General features: G+C 36.6%; 1 protein-coding gene across 2 annotated transcripts in view; it reads right to left on the bottom strand.

Annotated features, from left to right (window-relative positions):
- The window catches only part of CACNA2D3 (calcium voltage-gated channel auxiliary subunit alpha2delta 3), a 383,322-nt gene that overhangs the window by 255,620 nt on the left and 109,122 nt on the right, over positions 1-18,580 (bottom strand). For both annotated transcript variants that reach the window (XR_011728222.1, XM_071755835.1), the window contains exon 4: positions 5,390-5,449. Coding sequence is in view for 1 of the 2 variants with exons in the window: in XM_071755835.1 (XP_071611936.1) it covers positions 5,390-5,449 (60 nt within the window). In the remaining variant the exon portion in view is untranslated. The remainder of the gene's footprint in view (positions 1-5,389; positions 5,450-18,580) is intronic.

Here is an 18,580-nt window from a genome sequence, read left to right as displayed (position 1 = left end):
TAATGCTAAACTAAGAACTGAAAAGATGAAGTATAAAAGTATTTTCTGAAAGGAAAAAAAATATTAAAAAGGAAAAAAATAAAACAAAATAAAGACTAAAGACTTTTCACAGCATATTGCTGTGAAAAGCTACCAGCTTACATTGATGCTAGTTAAGGATCCTTCCCTAATGCCTTCTTAGAAAGGCCTAGCTGAGAGCACTCTGGTCTGCAAAATACTTCAAACAAAGCCTAAAAAGGGTTCAGGCTGTCAGAGGTCATATTAGGTTTCCAGCCCTGGAGTTTAAAAAGTCTGATTCCTGATTTACAAAGCAAGCAGCTTGGATACCTAATCCAAGCAGCACTAACTTCAGATGTTCCACTGCGGCTTTAAATGCACTTTTCAAAAAGTCATTTCAATCTTTAGTTTCAGAAGCTTAAAGTCCAACAAACTTCCCTTTCCACTCTGGATGTTCAGGACACTTTAAGACCTGATTTCAGTCTTGTGGACATTATTGTAACAGCCAGAAAAATATTTATACCAATAGACTGTAAATCTAGTTACCACGTGCCTCATTCAAAATTAGTGAGACAATAAACAGGCAAACAGACTTTTCTGAAATACTAAACATGAAAGTAATGCATGTATTATACTAGGAGTTTTTAAAGAATGCAGAATAGCTATTCTCAATTATCTTTTGTCCCTGTATTTTCCAGTAACTAATGTCAATATAATTACCATCTATTTGACTAAACTTTAATTAAATACCTAAATATTTAACAATCCATCATTAAGAATTTTTTCATGGTATCATTATACTACTCAAACCTTTAGGTCAGAATTTTTTAATAAGCAGCAGCAATTTAAGTAACACTTTTATGTCTATATTTAAGCTAAATATCTAGCAGCTGAATATAAAAATTACTAAAAATTAGGTAGCTGACCTTGAAAGACAACAACAAACTAGTAATAGTAACACCTGCAGGATTACACCTAGAAGCTGTAGAGTTTATCAATTGGATTAATTCTGTTCCTCAGCCTTCTTTTGCTCAGTGTGTTTTGTCCTAAGCCTTTGAACTCTCATCTTTTATAGACTTTCAAAAAAACAAATACGTTTTTAAAAGTAAATCATTCACCTGTGTAAAAGACTGGAATTCCTTAAATAGCCATCTGCTTATTTCACTAGATTTTATTCTATAATAAACACATATACTCTAAGAGTAAGGATGAGATTTTGAAGGACATAAAATACAATTGAGTTAAAAGCAAAATTGGGCACATAGGTACCTAACTGTGGTATAGTTTTGAAAACTTCTTCTTTAAGACTTCGCCATATGTTATAGATCAAAAAAAATGAATAATGAAAAGCAGCCTTATACCATTATCCCACTAAATTAACTTTAAGAGTATTCTTAAAGGAAACTAATCCTTTCCTAAAAGCTATTTGATTAATCCTCTCCCAGTCTTGAGACATAAAAGTGAAATAAGGTCAACCATCTTAAAGTATTAGGCTCTTGAACCTATCCTATCTTATAGAGAGAGTGAAACTACAACAGGCAAAAAAAAAAAAAAATAATTAGGTAGTAATGTAGGTAACATCAACAATTCACTACACTTGATTCTATTAAAGCAAAAATAATTTTTTTTCTTTTACTATTACATCACTCACACATGCAGAGAAAACCCAGCTAGACTATAAGGTGAGGGAACTAATGAACTTAATTACCACAGAAAATAAAAGAAGTACCCTGCAAATGTGTATGCATAATGAAATGGTTCAGCAGATGAAGCAGGAATCATACTGCAATTCTGTATTACTTCCTCCTGTCATTAGGGTCAGAAGGAAAAAAAACAGGTAGAAACCAATTACTATAATTTTTTTATAAAGGGCAAGTTGCTCTTACTCCTCCTTTGGGAACTCCAGCATCAGTTCCACTGCTGAGCATCCACCTCCTGAGAATACTGAAAACCAGAACCAGTAGAGTGCTGTAATACATCTTAACCCCCCCCCCCCCCAGGCCGCTGTTCAGACAGTAACACCACTTGCTGCATTTCTATCCTGAGAGCTCAGGTACAATCACAAAACTAACATAATATTTCAGAGGACTTAGGTGCCAGGACAGACCACATGGCTGCAGTTTATGTGCTTTACAACCTCACTAGAAACTACATGAGAGATTCAGCTGGGTACCACATCCCTGTATTTTTACACACCGAATTGTGACCACTTTCTAGTGCTTTTAAGTAATGTGGTGGGAGCAGAAAGCTTCTAAACCTCTGTAGTTCCATCAGCTGCATTTGCAACAAATTCAGACACCTTCAGGAAGAGTTTTCCATTTCAGGGATTCTTCCAGGAGTCTGAACACAAACTCCACCACGGTGTTTCTGTGAATCACAGCAAGGCAGTTTATATCTCAGGAAACACAAACCCAAGCACAAAGGAAGTTAATGATCAAGAGGCCAAATTTCAGTTAATCATAATTATAAATTATTTGAATTTTCTTTTAAATAGATCACCTGCTAAGAGACGATGTTACCCTCTTTTTTATCTTTCAGCCAAAATTTCTCTGGCAAACAATTAAGTCAACAAAACTAAAAGATGGTTATAGAATCACTGTAGAATTTAGATCTAAACCCTGTAATATCCACTCGTTTTACTGGGTCTCTGCTTGGCAATTGGCCCCTATATTGATTTTTTCATCATGTTAAAGCCACAAAATCACAAGGAATTACTTTTAAACAGAGGCAAGCACAGAGACAGTGTCCAGTAAAAAGCAAGATGACCTATCCTTTAAGACAGTAGAAATATTGCAGCAAGACAACTTGCTCCAGCAACACTACTAATAATTTATCTTATATCCCCAAATACATTTATAGGCATGATTAAAAACAGTAACTCAGCCACAGTTTGAAGTCTCTAATAACACATAATAACTTGAAACCATACCCACCATGTGAGAAAACCCTGGATTTTGTTAAAGGTTCAAATATAAGTAACATTTAGTGGGTTCTTATTTACTTCCTAAAAATCCAGCCTTTGGTTCACATCCCCAGCAGAAAAAAGAGCATCTCCCAAAGCCCAGGTACAGCAGGGTAAATCTTTAAGGTCAGCTCTGACTGATTCTTAGTTTGGCCATTACTCAAACTTGCAATATATAATGCTGATGAGCTAAAGATCAGACTACCAGATTTGATTTAGTTCTTTCAATTCACTGGGAATTTTATTTATGTTTATAAGCACAAGGTTTGTGTTCACAGTACATATGACTCAGTCCAGAGATAGACAGTTGAGTGCTTAGATCATTCTACAGCATTACACCATATTGATTAGAATACCTATAGAATAACTAAGGATGAAAATAATAATGTTAGATAAATGCCCAGAAGGACTCAGGTCTAACTGAGCAAGCTCTTCAGCAATGCCCAAACCTGAACTTCCCCAGCTATTATTTTCTGTAAGTTGGTGGGGTTTTTTCACAGTGAATAACAATATTAATATGATTTTATTTTGCGCTTATATATTTTTTATGTGCTGACACAATATTATCTATATTGTCCTTAAGATAACGAAGGTGAAGTTGGGCCAATAAAAAGCACAAAGCTCTCTCTGTGTGCTTTCTGAATTTCCAGACTATCTGAGCACAAGGAGTGCAGACTTGTGCTGTATCACACACCACTATTTCTAAGCATTTAATCCTGTCTTCCACACATCAGTCGAAGCACTACAAATGCCAAAAATTTCCTCTTTGATAGTAGAATTATATACAGTGTATGTTACACAAGCCTTCTGTCCCCCTCCACTTGAATGTACACAATCAACTCATTCTGGCCATTATTCTATATTGAGCAGATGGTATTATGAGATTTTTGATAAAGAACAACAATCACCCAGCAAGGGGTTGCAAAGGGGTCGCTGAAACCAAGATTAACAATTGATTAGCTTTAATGGACCGTGACAGTAATAAACAACAGAGCTCTACACAAAGATTTGATTGTCCTGTTAATGCTGCTGACACAAATGGCTTTTAACTGGCTTCCTGAAAGTGTTAATATCTTCAAAGCCTCAGCAAATGAAGGACTTGGTCAAAGTGAGAACTACCCTGCAGTGAAGCAGCACTTACTGCAGACCTCTAAAAAAATCTTCTATAAAGTGTGCCTCTGATTTATTCAGAAAACAGCTTCTATTTCTTCAAGGTTTAAACTTAAATAATAAAATGCAGCGTACCTCTGCAAGGCTTGAATGGAACAGAATTCTAAAGCATTTGAATGCAGAAGGCAGCATCACTGAATACAACAATAACATGAATTACCACTTTCAATGTACTCGTTTTATCCTTTATAACAGGTTCACAGGTCCCAGTATCACAGCCTTCTAAACTCAATTTCTATCCTTAGCTGTGAAAAAAATTTTTTTTTTCTTTTCTGCACAGAAATAGGTCATTTGCATCATATTTTCATTAAAATAAAATGTTTTGTGATTATTGGAAGTAACCATGGTAAAATCAGAAAAGAGAACTCCCAGATCTATGTATTTCTTAGATACACGCATCGGGAAAAAGTCTATGAAAAAAGTCCTTGTTTCCCTTAATGCTTAAGTTCAAAATTTAAGTGGACATATGGTAAATATTCACAGAGGATTTTCAAATAAAATCTAGATAGCTAGGGTCAAAGTAAACAAAATTCCACTTAAGATGGCATTCAAGAAGCCATGGTATAGGAATTCATTAAAGGTAAGGAGGTATTTACTCATTTCAGTAACACTTCCTATAAAACTTTCAATTTTAGCTTAGCTTAGTTGGTTACAAAAATAACCTAGCTTTTAATTATGTATCTTACTTAAGCAAAGGTTTTTTTCTTTTAAAGGTTTTTAACTGTGAGCTGCCAGAGTGTTTCTCCCTCAGATGCTATTCCTAAAGGCAACATTCTGAGACAATAACGCGATGGCTCCAAGGGCTTCTGAGTAAGAGAATAAATGGTGTCTGCTCTACACTGGGATACAAATGCAAACCATTCACACAAATCAAGGTCATACTAATCCCATCCCTGCGGGTCCCACCCCATCTGCAAATTCAACTCTCTTCTGAGCAATTCCTTGCCAGTACATTGCAGCAATGAAACATGCTGCTAATTATTGTGTTTAAAAATCTTGACCTAAGCAGACATGCAGGGAATTTAAATGAAATCTCTAAAAGAGAAAAAAATCCACCTGCTTGGTCCCCTGACACACAAACACTAAATACATAAACTATCCAAATACTGAGCTAACCTTCATTAATTCCATTTTCTGTAATCAGCATCCTTCTATTACTCACATGCTTGGCTTTCTGCACCAGTTCTTCAAGCAAGCGATTGTGTAAAATATTATAATATACTCTGATTATAAATATTAAAGGAAATAATTATCAATTACCTGTAGGTCAGCATCAAACTCATGTTTCAGGTAAGCATCTTCTGCAGCTTCCACAAGACGCTGAGAAAAAATGGGGGGAAAAAAAAGGTAAATTTTTGAAATCACAGATAACATCTTTAAACTAAGTGTTTCTTACAGTATAACGTTGCTTGAGAAGAGCATAAGTCATTGTTACCACATGATATGTACTATGAAATTTCACAAAATAGAAATAAATTATCCAGATTTAAAAAAACAAAAAAAAAAAAGCAAACAAAAACCCCACAAACTCAAAAACAAAACACCACCACCCTGCAAAAAAACTCCACAAGTTTTTTTTAAAATTGTTGTTCTGAATAGTTTAGCTACAGAAGTAACTATCATTTTTGTTTAATGTCCCTAAACATTCATATACATACAACCCAAAATCAAAGAGTGATCTGTCAGAGAGTACTCAATCTGTTACTTTTATTTTCCTTGTATCAGATGCTGGTACACAGGTTTATTTTTAAGTACTTAATTTTATGAAGCAAGGGAGCTACAGGCTCTCATTAACAATACATGGAGTGCACAGCACACAATTTTGCTTCCATTTCCAAGAAGTGTTTGCACTTCTATCAATTCTTTGGATATAAATCAAAATGGGGCTGAAATTCATATTGATTGTTATAATGGCACCTGCATCAAGAAAAATATCTCTGGTTGCCAATCCAGAATAAATGGTCCAACAAAAACCTGGCATTTTAAGGCAGAGCTTGGGCTACAGGGAGCACACGTGTTCACCCAGGCCTGCAGAAGAGCAGCACATCACAGCCTTCCCTTCCACATCTCCTGTACTGCAGGAACTGCAGACACAGACCTTACTCTTTGAGAGATTATCAAACTTGCATTTGACCCATATTTTTTGTTTCTGCATTTATAATTTAAAAAGAGAAGTAGCACAAACAATTCTGAGGGGGAAGCCTCATAGCAGCTGAAATAGATTCTTAAACATCTGAATGGTCTCAAAGTTCAGCATGTTAGTGACCTGATGAAGGTACTTTACAGAGCTAGCCCTCAATTCTTAAGTATGAAAAAGGTGTTTTATGTAAAAGAACCACTCTAAATAAATGCATTTCTGTGCATTGGAGGAGGTGGGGACTCCTTTATATAGAAACAATAGCTAATTACTAATCTGTGCTTATCTAATAGAAAAGGGCATGACTCTGATGAGTCTGAGGGGAAAAAAAAATGACAGAAGGGTCAAAAAAATTCTTTGTACAGAAATGAACATGGGGAAAAGAAAAACATGTTTTTCTTTCTGCTGAAATACTTACTCATCAGAAGAAAAATTGTTACAGTATTTCATGAGATACCAGTGCCTAGATATTAGCACCTGGTGGGTTAGAAAAATAATTCATGGTTTCTTATTTAGTTTGTATTGATCCCAATGTGTTTCAATTACATTTTTGCCTCAGTAAAATAATTTTAAACCAAGATTTATCCCCCCCATGTAAGAAATAGGTAGAGAAGCATAAGATGGACAAAAGTAGAAACATCTGGAAAAGGAGGGCAGCTCAGAAACAAAAAGTACTAACAAACACTTCATTAGATTATTCATTAAGATCTGAGTTGTTCCATTTGTTATTAAAAAAAAAAGGAATCAGGAAACAGAACAACAAAAAAGTGAACAATCTGCCCATGTATGTTTTCTCGAAGACACAAATATGGACACAAGCTACATGGTTCACCCTCACAAATGAAGACAATCAAAATGGTGGTACACTGACTGTAAACAACAGAAGGATATACTGCATTTTTTATCCAACAATCCTTAACCACGGTTTGGTTTAAGTATCTCAGCACCATTATGGAGGAGACTGTGAGAAATATGGGAGAGCTGCAGAAAAGCTAAGCCAGTAATAAGCCTAAATTCACAAAATTACACATCAGTCGATATACACCCATTCTATCAGAATGAAGCAATTCTATATAAATGCTTGGGAGTTTTGGGGTTGGGTGTTGTTGGTTGCTTTATGGGGTGATTTTTTTTTTCTTTTGTTTGGCTTGGTTTAGTTTGATTTTCTGGGGCTTGGGGTTTTTTTGGTGTTTTGTTTTGCAAAAAGAAGTCTCCAAAGGGATGAAGCATAATGGAAGAAATTCTTTAATAAATATAAAAACTACATGTAATACCACAACATTTCTATACTGAGACTAAAGGTCCCTTTTAAAATATTTTAATGACTAAATAGTTACCTAGCAATGATTCTCAACATCAGCCTGATTAGCAATTATAACTTAATAGTTTATAATGACACTCTTAATACAAACGCCAATACATTTTCATTTTAATAAACATGCTCTAAAATCACTGACTGTATCAAATAAGTGCTTACCAAGATGTGGTTATCATGAAGGGAACTGTGGGGTATCTATATGCATTTAAATGGAATGAATTATGAACACTGAGTAAGCACTGTTAGAGTCACACCTTTTAAGGGTCTGCACTTTAGGAGTATCAGGCTCTGCATGTGGAATGGTGTTTGCCTGGGCATGCACAGACAAGTCAATCTTTAGATAAAGAACAATTTTCACCTTCTAAGGCACAGTTCAACTGAAATTCTCCCAGTTAAGGAACTATTCCTTATAACTTTACCAATATGTGTAAATATGAGAAAGGATAACTGACTTATCCAGCATAGCACAATGTGGCATGAATAAAGGGCATGAACCAGGTGAGAGAACACATACACAACCAAAAATGAAAAAAAACAAAACCAAAAAAACCCAACAAAATCATCACCAAAACACAATGAGAGAGAAAAAAAGAAATGCTTGTTTTCTCTCAGTAACATTTAAAAAAAAAACAAAAAACACAACATATTCCATAAGATCAATACCATAAAATGTAATAATAGCAGGAAAAAATGGCAAATGCTTCTTTACTCAGTCCCAGGCTCATGGCTCTCTGCTACAAAAATAATCAAGCAGAGCTTCAGTTCTGTTGGTTAAAAAGATGAGCTTGTCAGCAGCTCTTCTTCTACTGATGTATTCTTCCCAAGTTCACTGGACTCTGCCTCACCATTCCATTCAGTACATTCCATGAGCCTTGCCAGTGTCAGCTGTTACCTCCCTCTTATCCTGTGCAGTGCAGAATCACCAGTTCAAAGCCTATCAGGATTCATGCTGAGCATGTGGAATAAAAAGACCCCGTTCTAACTGCTGTAAGCAGTGGGATAGCCACTAAAAAAAGTGTGGATAAACCTGGAGGAGCCTTTTATATCCTAGTGGTTGAATGAATTCAGCCAACAGGAAAAAGCTGAGTTGTGGCTTTGCCAGGGCAGAGATGTGTTGAGGTTCACCTCATACAAACATTGTATGTTTGTCTATTTGAGGTGTGTTTTGGAAATAAAAAAGCAATTAAAAGCTATTCTTCCTAAAAGAACTACACACAGTCTATAAGAATACCCTATGAATGTACTGCACCGAAAGTTTGTCTTGAAAAACAACAATATGTAGGACAAAACCCAGGAATTTATGTCAATTTAAAAGCCTGTCTCTCAGACTCCTACATAGGGAATTGTAACAGGGTTTTCTAACTTAATCAAATGTAAAAAAACTTTGTCAATAAAAATAGCAGGTAGCAAAGCAAAGGAAAACTAATCCCTGGTTTTAAGAGCTTATTTCATATTTTGTAGCAAGTTTTTCTGGTGCCTTACCAAGCAAAAACCAGCAATGTTCTGTACACTGAAAATACCTGCACCTACCAATAGTACCCTCCTTCAAGTGAAATACCTGGTGCAATTTTAGTAATCTTACTATCAATTTGAACATCCAATTTCCAATCAAAACTTAAAGTAATTGATCTGTAAAGATGCCAAAAATATTTCTGAAAGTGCAGCCAGATAACTCCTTTAAACATAGCTCAGCAGCTGAGTATATTCCTGGGAGAGAAACCAGAACTTGTGTTTCAATCATCAGAGCCATTTTCCTCACTGGCTGCTTTGGGAGATGCCTTAACTGTGCTGTGGGAGCACTCAGTAAGGGATTAACAAACTTTTAAAACATTATCCAGGTACCTTCCTATTACTTCCCCATTTTGGGGTTCATTTCAGCAAAGAAAAGGGGATTTCCTTTCCAGGAAACTGGTAAGGCTGCAGGTGCTTTGTAAACTCCTGAAAAGGTTGGGCTGTTCTGGGAAAAAATTAGATTTATTAGAATTATGTGAGATTAGGTAATATCCTGGCAAGGGTGGTTATTCTGCCACAAGTCCTCCTCATTTCCATCTGAGCTCTGGGGTTTGCTTCTTTCACAGTTCATTTAGTGGAGAAGGAAAAGAAGCCAACAGAGAATACCTGATGTAGTTCAAGTGTCCCTGTTATTTCTGTGCTTGAGACCAGTATCATATAACATGGCAATGAACACACTGATGTGCAAACAGCCCTCTCAGCCTCACTCTTTTGTTGCAAAGAGCTTTGCACAAGTTTGCTGTAACCAACGAAGAAGCAGTGTTGATACCAGAGACTGATGCAGACCTTTGAGGAATATTTGCTGCCATCAGAAACATGAGTTTTCAGGCAAGCCAGTGACAATAGACTTGCAATTTGGCTGATTTTATCCTTGAGATTGGGAGAGGAGGTGGGAGGGATGGCACATGGACAGATTTTTAGTAAACCCAGCAACATCTTTTATATTCATTCTGTTCTCCTCAGCTACAAGGTATCTTCTAGGAAATTATATGACTAAATTGCTTTTGCTGTGGCTAAGATGCACTGAAAATAATTTAGCTCCTGTCATCTTGATATTAGAGTTCCTACTGCTGGTGACTTCAGACAGGTATCAGTCTTGCAATGAATGGCACACAAAAAATGACTGCTCCATGACTATCAACTTCCACTACAACTCACTAGACAATGCTCAGCCACAGTAAGTGCTGCATCAAAGCAAAAACTATAAATAAAAGATAAAAATAAATTAAAAGCCCAGCAATTATTGTAAATAACTTCAATTATCCACTTACATTCATTCAGGATTGGCAGATTTTCAGGTTGATTATTGTTAGATTGCTAACTGGTTTTTTGAAGCAACATGAAGAGTTCAGCTTGCCAGAGAGCTGGAGAAGCAGAAATGAAACTGCAAATGGACTAAAGTACAAGAAACTTGTACATTGTATAACAGGGGCTAAGATAGTCCTGTGGTAATTAAGATGCATTTCTAACTTATCTAGGCCAACACTCAATTTAGTTATGGGATCTGGAGATGGAAATGGCATGGAAGAAAGACTGTAGATGAAGAAGGTAACACATTTGTCTTGTACCGAGTTCTGCTGTGCTCAAGGCTGTGCAAAGCCAAGATATCAGATACAAAATATGCAGATTATCAAATCTGTTCCTACCATATTGTTATGTCTACCACAGAGCAGAAAAGAATCATGTGCTAAAGAGATTTTATTCCATACTTTTAATTCCATATATCCCAGCCATCGAGGAATCAGTTGAACTGCAGATACAACTTTAAGCTGTTTTAGAGATATTTAAATTGCAATTTGCTTGCCTGGGGTGCAGTAACAAGCAGCTCCTTCAGACACCTCTCCTAGACCCCAGAGGCAAGGGGGAGGTTCTTCAGCATTTCACACTGATCATGTGTTCATCCAAGGCTGGGTAATTCTGTGGGAATACCTTTATATATTTTTTTAATTCTACTTGCAGCATGACAAAACAATTTGTCAAGTTTTCCTTTCAGTGAATAATTCACAACTGGAATATTACTCTCTTCCACACAAATATAAAACTATTTACATTACTTTGTAAAACGCCTTTCAAAATCAAGGGAATCTGGTCTATGTATGCATCTAAATATCCACCTGTGTATACATACATTTATATATATTTATTCAATACTAACCTAGATTTTTATTCCTGTCCTCTGAACTGAAAACACTAAATTAAAACATCCGAATTTTTAATTTTCGACACAGTAAAGCTACCACAAGTCAAACTCTCTACCTGACTATCACAATCCCTACTCTGTTTGTATAGTGCCAGACTGTCTTTCTGCATTTGAGTGTAGCAAGGATTACACAATGTCTGAGCAAAACCAGCTTGCCTTCAGCTCTGACAGTTCTCAGCACCACAGCTGGGTGCTTGGCAGATGTTGATGAAGACAGACTTGGGTAACTCTTAATCTAATAAGTTCATTTAATGCAGAGTTCTCCACTGGTAATATTTATCTCACCTAACCTCAGCTATCTCAAAGTTTATCATCTCTCTACACAAGTCAATTAAAAATCCTTCATACATAGAGACAGGAAAATCCAAAGGTGCCACTCTAAAATAGTTCATAAGATACTGGGAAGAACTTTGGAGCTTTTCCTTTGTTCTTTTCTTCATTAGATGTTTAATTTTATGAGAATGAAGTTAAGGGAGATGAATCTCATGCCATGTGTGCAACACAGATGAGCTGAAGCCAAATGGAAATATTCCCATGCTCACTCTCAGGAAAGGAGTCTTGAGGCAACCTGACAGCAGGCCTGGGACTAGTCAAGGTGTTTCTGGTCTCTCTACATTTAGAAGCACCAAGTGAAACAATTGTCTTTGCTTTTTTCCACCCTCCCTCAGCTTTTTTCTCATGTCCACACTAAGGCTCAATCCCCCAAGTTGATTCAAATTCAGCTTGCAATTCGTGGTCCAGTTTCAAAAAAAAAACCAAACCAGAAACAAAAAAAATTAACAAAAAACCCCCAAACCGAACAAAAAACAAAACAAAAAGAAAAACAAAAAAAAACCCAAGCCATCAAGATTTATTGCTCAAAACAAAGACCAGCTCCAGATTTTGACAGGACTTATTTCCACTGCTTTGCCCAGCACTCAATGACAAGACACCGAGCCTTCTCTTTGCTTTTAAATCAAGCCATGAAAATAGTAGGTATTACCCTCTCCCAAGTGAAGCAATTGGACCATTGTTTTTTACTTCCCACAGGGCCAGGTTTTCAGTTGCCAATAGACTAAATTAATGGGAAACTTTAAAAAAAAACAACCAAACAAAACAGAAAAAACAGAAAAAGAAATATCAAACTCAGTTTTCTACTGAAAGCTTCCCAACTCTCTACTCCATATGGAATTCTCTAAGTGAGATACTGAGGCAAGTAATGTGTTATTGTGAAAATGTGAAGAAAGAGATACTACATGAAGTAAGGGGCTGGTGTTTCTTCAATAGACAGAGCCAGTTTAAAATAGGGATACAATGAAGGCAGTACTGAGTATCCAGATTCACAATAACTGTTCTGAGAATTCAAACAAATCAGTAGTAGCATTATTATATTTCTATAGTTTTATAACAAAAGCATTACACTAAAAACTTCAAATACTATCAAGCTAGGAAATGAAATTGCCTCTAATTTAATCCTGAGTAATAGAACATCTTTTTGTCCATGTCATTTTGCTTGGTTAGAACACTTAAAAATACCAAGTAAGACCTTTGCAGTCCTCACTAACAGGCATGGCAGTTGGTAGCCATTTCTGTGTGTATTTTGCAAGCATTCCCCTGACTTGGAAATCCAGTGTTACATCTCAGGTTATACAGCTACAGATTTTTGGCCCCCTTCTGTGCTGCAGCATCTCCAGTTCTGGCTTCAAACATAACCATGGTTTACTCTTAGTTCCTTTCCTATCTGATCAAGACCCTCCTATATTTACTCCTATTTCTTTCCTCTGCCTCTCTCCACTTTCTGAGCTCAATCAGTTCCTATTGCGTGTCCCAAACACCAACACCAAGGTTTTTCATGCTACTTCCCACTTCTTCTCTAGCACTTACCAGCTATTCTTCTTCCTTCTTCATCACCCTTGGCACCCACACTGCCAAGCATGTCCATGACCTGTCTTTTCCAGGCTGCTGCTATCTCATTCTCCACTCTGCCAACCTGGGTTTCCAATCTTCCCTGTTCCTTGCACCATCTCAATGACTTCACTTAGGATATCTTGTAGCATTTATATTTCTAAATCCCAGCACAGGCCAATCCTGTTCCTTTTGCCTCCTTAATCCATCTCATTATTCTCTGTTGTGTTCTCCTCGTAAGTACCTTCCTCAGCCTCTCCTAAACCCACAACAGACTCCCTTTGCTGCTCATCTTCCATTTTCCAGTGCCCTAACATGACCAGAGAGATGAGACAAGAAATGTCTCTCCTGTGTCTAGAACACACATCCAGTGTCTCAGGAGAGGAGGATTTTGTTTCCCAACACCTGCTGCTGGCTCAAGCCACAGGAGACTGATGGTGGCACTGCAGGGAACTCTTGTTAAACCACGTACTGAAAAATCACTGTGAATTTTAAAAAAATCTCAGACAGCTTTGCACTGATACATTTCTAATGGCCAAATGCCTCGATGTGCAGAGTTTCCAAATGCTAACAACTTGATCCAGCTGGAACAGATTTTCCAAGAAAACCTGTGTCAAAGGCATATCCCTGCCAATTTCAAGAGCTAGTTCCTAAGAATAGAGATGCTATAGAGTCTTAATGAAAAGAACTTCAGTATTATTTTGAAATGGTAAATCAATGCATTCCCCCTCCAGTTTCTTGCTTGGAAACAGTTGAATTTCAAAGACAAAATTCCAAGTTTTTTTTGTTTCCTGGACCATACTTCATCATTCTGAAGACTTGATTACTATTGAAGATGCTGGAATTAAAGCAACTTTCAGACTAAATGATAATTTAGTCTTTTCATAATTCTGTATACTCTGGCAGCTCTGGTAATAAAATCAAAAAAGGCTGCACTGAAACTCTGTCACAGGTTTATCTAGCTGATTAATACTGAGATCTTCTGCCCCCTGATTCCACGCACTTAGAGGGGTTTTCTGGCACACTGTGAATTAATGCTGAAGTCACAAAATAATATAAGGGCATTATACTTTTCCAAAATCATGCTTATAAACAGATTTACAAATCTATATTCAATTTACATACAAACTCCATCCTATCTTTTTTTTTTTTTTTTTTTAATATATCTTTCTGTAATAACAGCAAGTATTCTTGCTCTATCTCAAGAACCAGATTAAACTGTTCTTGTAATTAAAGGAACATTTGTGAATTCCCAAACCTAAAGCAAAGGCTGCATTGCAGAAACAAAACCTTATCTGCTTTACTTCGTAAAGGTAATGAGTTCAAATCCAGTGGTGCTTTGTTTTTTATTAAGAAAAGTCTTGTAAATTGTATTCTCCTAGTACCTAAAGGATTGCTATACTTTCATCTCTTAATTAGTTCTTATCAACTGGAACATTCAGCATGTAATTATTGTATGTAGATGTGTTTGGAAAATGAAGCAAAATATGCAACACAGTACCCCATTTCCATTAAATCTGACACACCTCCAGACTTGGCTATGATCTAGGGAACTCATTTCATAGAATACTTCCATTTTTCTTAATAATTTTTCCACTTGACTCTTCTAAAATGCACTCAGGGAGCAATATGAGTCTTCATATAGCTAACTAACACCTGCAGGTTCAAAAAGTGACAACTGAAGACTGCAACTAATACCGACAAAAACTAATACCTTATGTTTGCAGAGACAGGGAGTAAATTATAACAATAGCTTTCCACTTGTTTTGTATTACAGGAAAACAATAAACCCCCCCACCCCAAGCTGCTGGAAATGCTTTTTCTACTGGCTGAATGACTCCCACACCCCCCACCACAGGCTCTTCAGCTGCATGTTCATCTACAACCAGAAAGTGTGCTCCAACCCTCAAATCTTAACAAGGACAAAACCACCATGGACATTTTAACTCCCACTCGGCTCAGATCCCAAGAAACGTGTTCAAAACACTTTTTTTCCTAACAAACCATGAAGCCCTAAAGACCCATAACTGCTGATGCTCCATACCTTCTCTGGTTTTCCAATCTAAACCCCGCACTCTACCATAGGAGAATCATAAAAATGAGAGATACAAAGGGGAAAGATCTAACCAAGTTATCCAGTTCCATATGGAGGTGGATTTTACTTTTGTTAAATCCATATTCCATGAAGCTGCCTAGGCTTTGCAGGCAGAAGCCTCTGTGAACACCAGAGGGTACAAATCTCTGCCCAGCCCTGGCAATAGCACAGCCAAAGCCTGGTACAAGAATGGGCAAAAGTTCCTCCAGCTCAGGATTTGTGGGGTGACAGCAGGAGACTGCCAGAGGCAAAAACCTAGGGCCAGCATTAGATGTTACCTTCATGTAACCTCACCGAGAGGGGGGTTACACAGCTGGTCTCTTTATGCAATCTTAGATGGTGAAATTTCTCATCCGTTGGCTATTAAATCTGTTGGACAACCTCTCCTAAAGGCTCACGTATTAGGCTTGGCTTTTTACGAGTGATTTTCATGCCCTTTTAGCAGTTACAACCCCTTCCAGAGTAGTAAACTGCAGCAACTGTCATGAACATGTAATAGTATTGAAATTAAGATTATTAATAAAAACATAATAACAATTGTTAGTTGACATAAGTCAAGCATGCTCAGCAATTAGGCTTTCATCACAGACCCTTGAAAAAATAAACATCAAATCAAAATGAACTCTTTTGTGTAACAATAAAATTATTCTCACAAACTGGATTTTTTGTTTGACTCATTACACAGCCTGTATAAACCATGTAAGATGTCAGTTATATAAGAACCAATAAATAGTAATCAAAATTACTAAAAAGAACAATGATTTCTTGCAATAGAAAATTTCTCACTGGTCTACTGTAACAATTGGTAGAAGATCTGAAATAAGAATTGACAGAAAAGCCTTAGGAAAAAGCTTCTGTGTCATTATAGAGAAAACAGAGATAGTGCACATATAATAAACACAAATATTTATAAAAGAAATTAATGCTGAGCTTACACTCTTCCTTCCATGGTTCCATTCAATCTGAAATTGCTTACAAGCAAATCACCTACAACACTTCAAAATTTACAACCTTACACTGATAAGTTATCCTAAAATTTCTTAGTTCTCCTCAGTTTTAATCCAATAACATAAGGTTATTAACAAACGTTGCTGTGTTATTAGGTTTCCAAAGCTTTTTAGACTACTGAGATATTTCTGAAACTAACCAGAAGAAACCCTTGCTTCAGCTACAGGTCTGCCAGAGCCCATTGCTTGCCCAGAGAACAGAGAGGCATCCTCAGAGGATTGCAGTCTGGGGGAAGGTTCTAGTACAGAGTTACCAGAGGGCAGGGGCTTTTGCCAAGTTCTGCTCTTCCTTGAGCAAAACCACTTTCTTGCACTCCAAGCCCAACCATGGTAACTGCAGGGCTGCTCCAGCAGTTCTGTGCCCTCACCTGTGACTGCTACAGAGATGTGGTTTATGCAATTGTTTAGGGTATCACTGCCCTGAATTCTCCCTGAAAACCCTGACAGTTTCATATTGAATTTTGGTTACTTTCTAATTGATGGTTTAATACCATAGCATTTTCAGTGTCTGTATAGATAATAATAAAGGTACATATATACAACTGCAAGGTCAGAGTCTAAAATTAATAGTATCTCTTTATATAATAGCCTCTCCACTCACTAAAAAACAAAACCAAAACCAAACCAAAACAAAAAAACAACTACTTAAAATTTTATTATTTTATATTTTGAGAGGGAGAATGTTGATGGTTGGATGTGGTGGTCTTAGAGGTCTTCTCCAACCATGGCAATGTTTCTGCAGGCCTCTAGCAAAGGCTATAATTTATCATCAGATACTTTTTCTACACTGATCTATAAAGATCAGGTGCTATGCTTTGCTGGGATCTACCTGATCACTTGAAAATCAATTACTGTACCATGAATGTTTATGTAAGTTCTTTCTATGCATTTCATCACGTTGATTGATGAACACAGCAACCTACTGATCCAATGTGCCAGATCTCAATAACATCTCCAGAGACTGAAATACATAAAGCACCAAGCGAATCTGAAATGTAAGCAGTGTTGCTCATTAGCAGTCTACTTGTGAAGTGCTCTTTCCTCATCACTGCTCTCTTCCAAGCCTTGTTTTTTAACATTCCCCTGTCAAAGTAAAATATAACTATAGCTATGTCACCCTTAAACTTTCAGATACAGGGGCTTTTCCCTCTACATCAACTTAACAAGTAATTTTTACTAGCTAGTGTAGCTAGGAATAAATTACTATTGTGTTACATAACATTTTCTAGCCAGTGAAGAATTTTAGGGATAAAGACTGCCACCTTTTGGCAACAATCTATAACAGAAAAATCTGCTTTCTTATGCAAATTAAAGTAAATATTGTTATCATTGTAATAAATTATAATGAGTAAACAAAACAAAGAACAAAACATAGGATGAACTGAAACCAAACGGAGAAAAACCCTACCTGCTGTACACAAGATTTCTTAACATAACTCAGAGAAATCAGAGCTAGGAGATTCTTGGAAGACACTATGACTGGACAGCCCTGACTTACATTGTTGAATATTACACAGGAAAAAAAAAAATATTTAAAGATAAAAACACGTAGGAAGGCACATATGAATTCTTTCTCATGAAGTGCTGGTTTAACCTCTGAGTAGATTTTGCTCTATGCATTAGGTCAAAAAACCTAAAGAAAAATGACTAGACAATTAGTGGTTGCATTATAATACAAATAATATTTTGCCAACCCTAATGCTGGTACTTCCCACATAATCCATGCTTGAACTTGGAAACAATTATTTTCATTTAGAGCTTTGAGTCATTTAATTTTTTTTTTCAATTGGTGAAATAAAAAGGGGTAAAGCCAAATTCCAACATACAGCACAACTGTTACACTGACATGGTATCAGCAGAAAGACCTTCACATCTGGTAATGTATCTGTTGCAAAAATACCAAAAGGGATGGTTGAGTCACCAAATCCCTGGTGATATTTAAAAGACTTGTAGACTTCTTTTACCCAGAAAAGCATATTTTTGTTAAAATGGACTTTTGTTTAAAAAATGCAATTACAGAAAGATGAAAAGAGTATTTTACTGAGCTCCTCAATTTTGAAATTCACAAGAGCAAACAACAGTCCAAACAACAAGCCTTTTTCCAGACAGCTGAGCCATTTGCAGAAGAATGAAATTGTGAAGAGCTTGAAGAGGCAATCAGAATACTGAGGAGTAACAAAAGCACCAGGTGTGAGTAATCTTGCCACTGAATTCTCAAGACCAGAGGGGAAAAACAAAGTCAAACACTTTCCAGGACTATTTAATTGGTTTGAGTTTGAGGAAAAATGTCAAGCACAA

The sequence above is a fragment of the Heliangelus exortis genome, chromosome 12, assembly GCF_036169615.1.
Source record: "Heliangelus exortis chromosome 12, bHelExo1.hap1, whole genome shotgun sequence".
NCBI classification, from domain to species: Eukaryota; Metazoa; Chordata; class Aves; order Apodiformes; family Trochilidae; genus Heliangelus; species Heliangelus exortis.
Note: the sequence above shows the minus strand (reverse complement) of the source record. Positions and strands in the feature narration are given on the sequence as shown.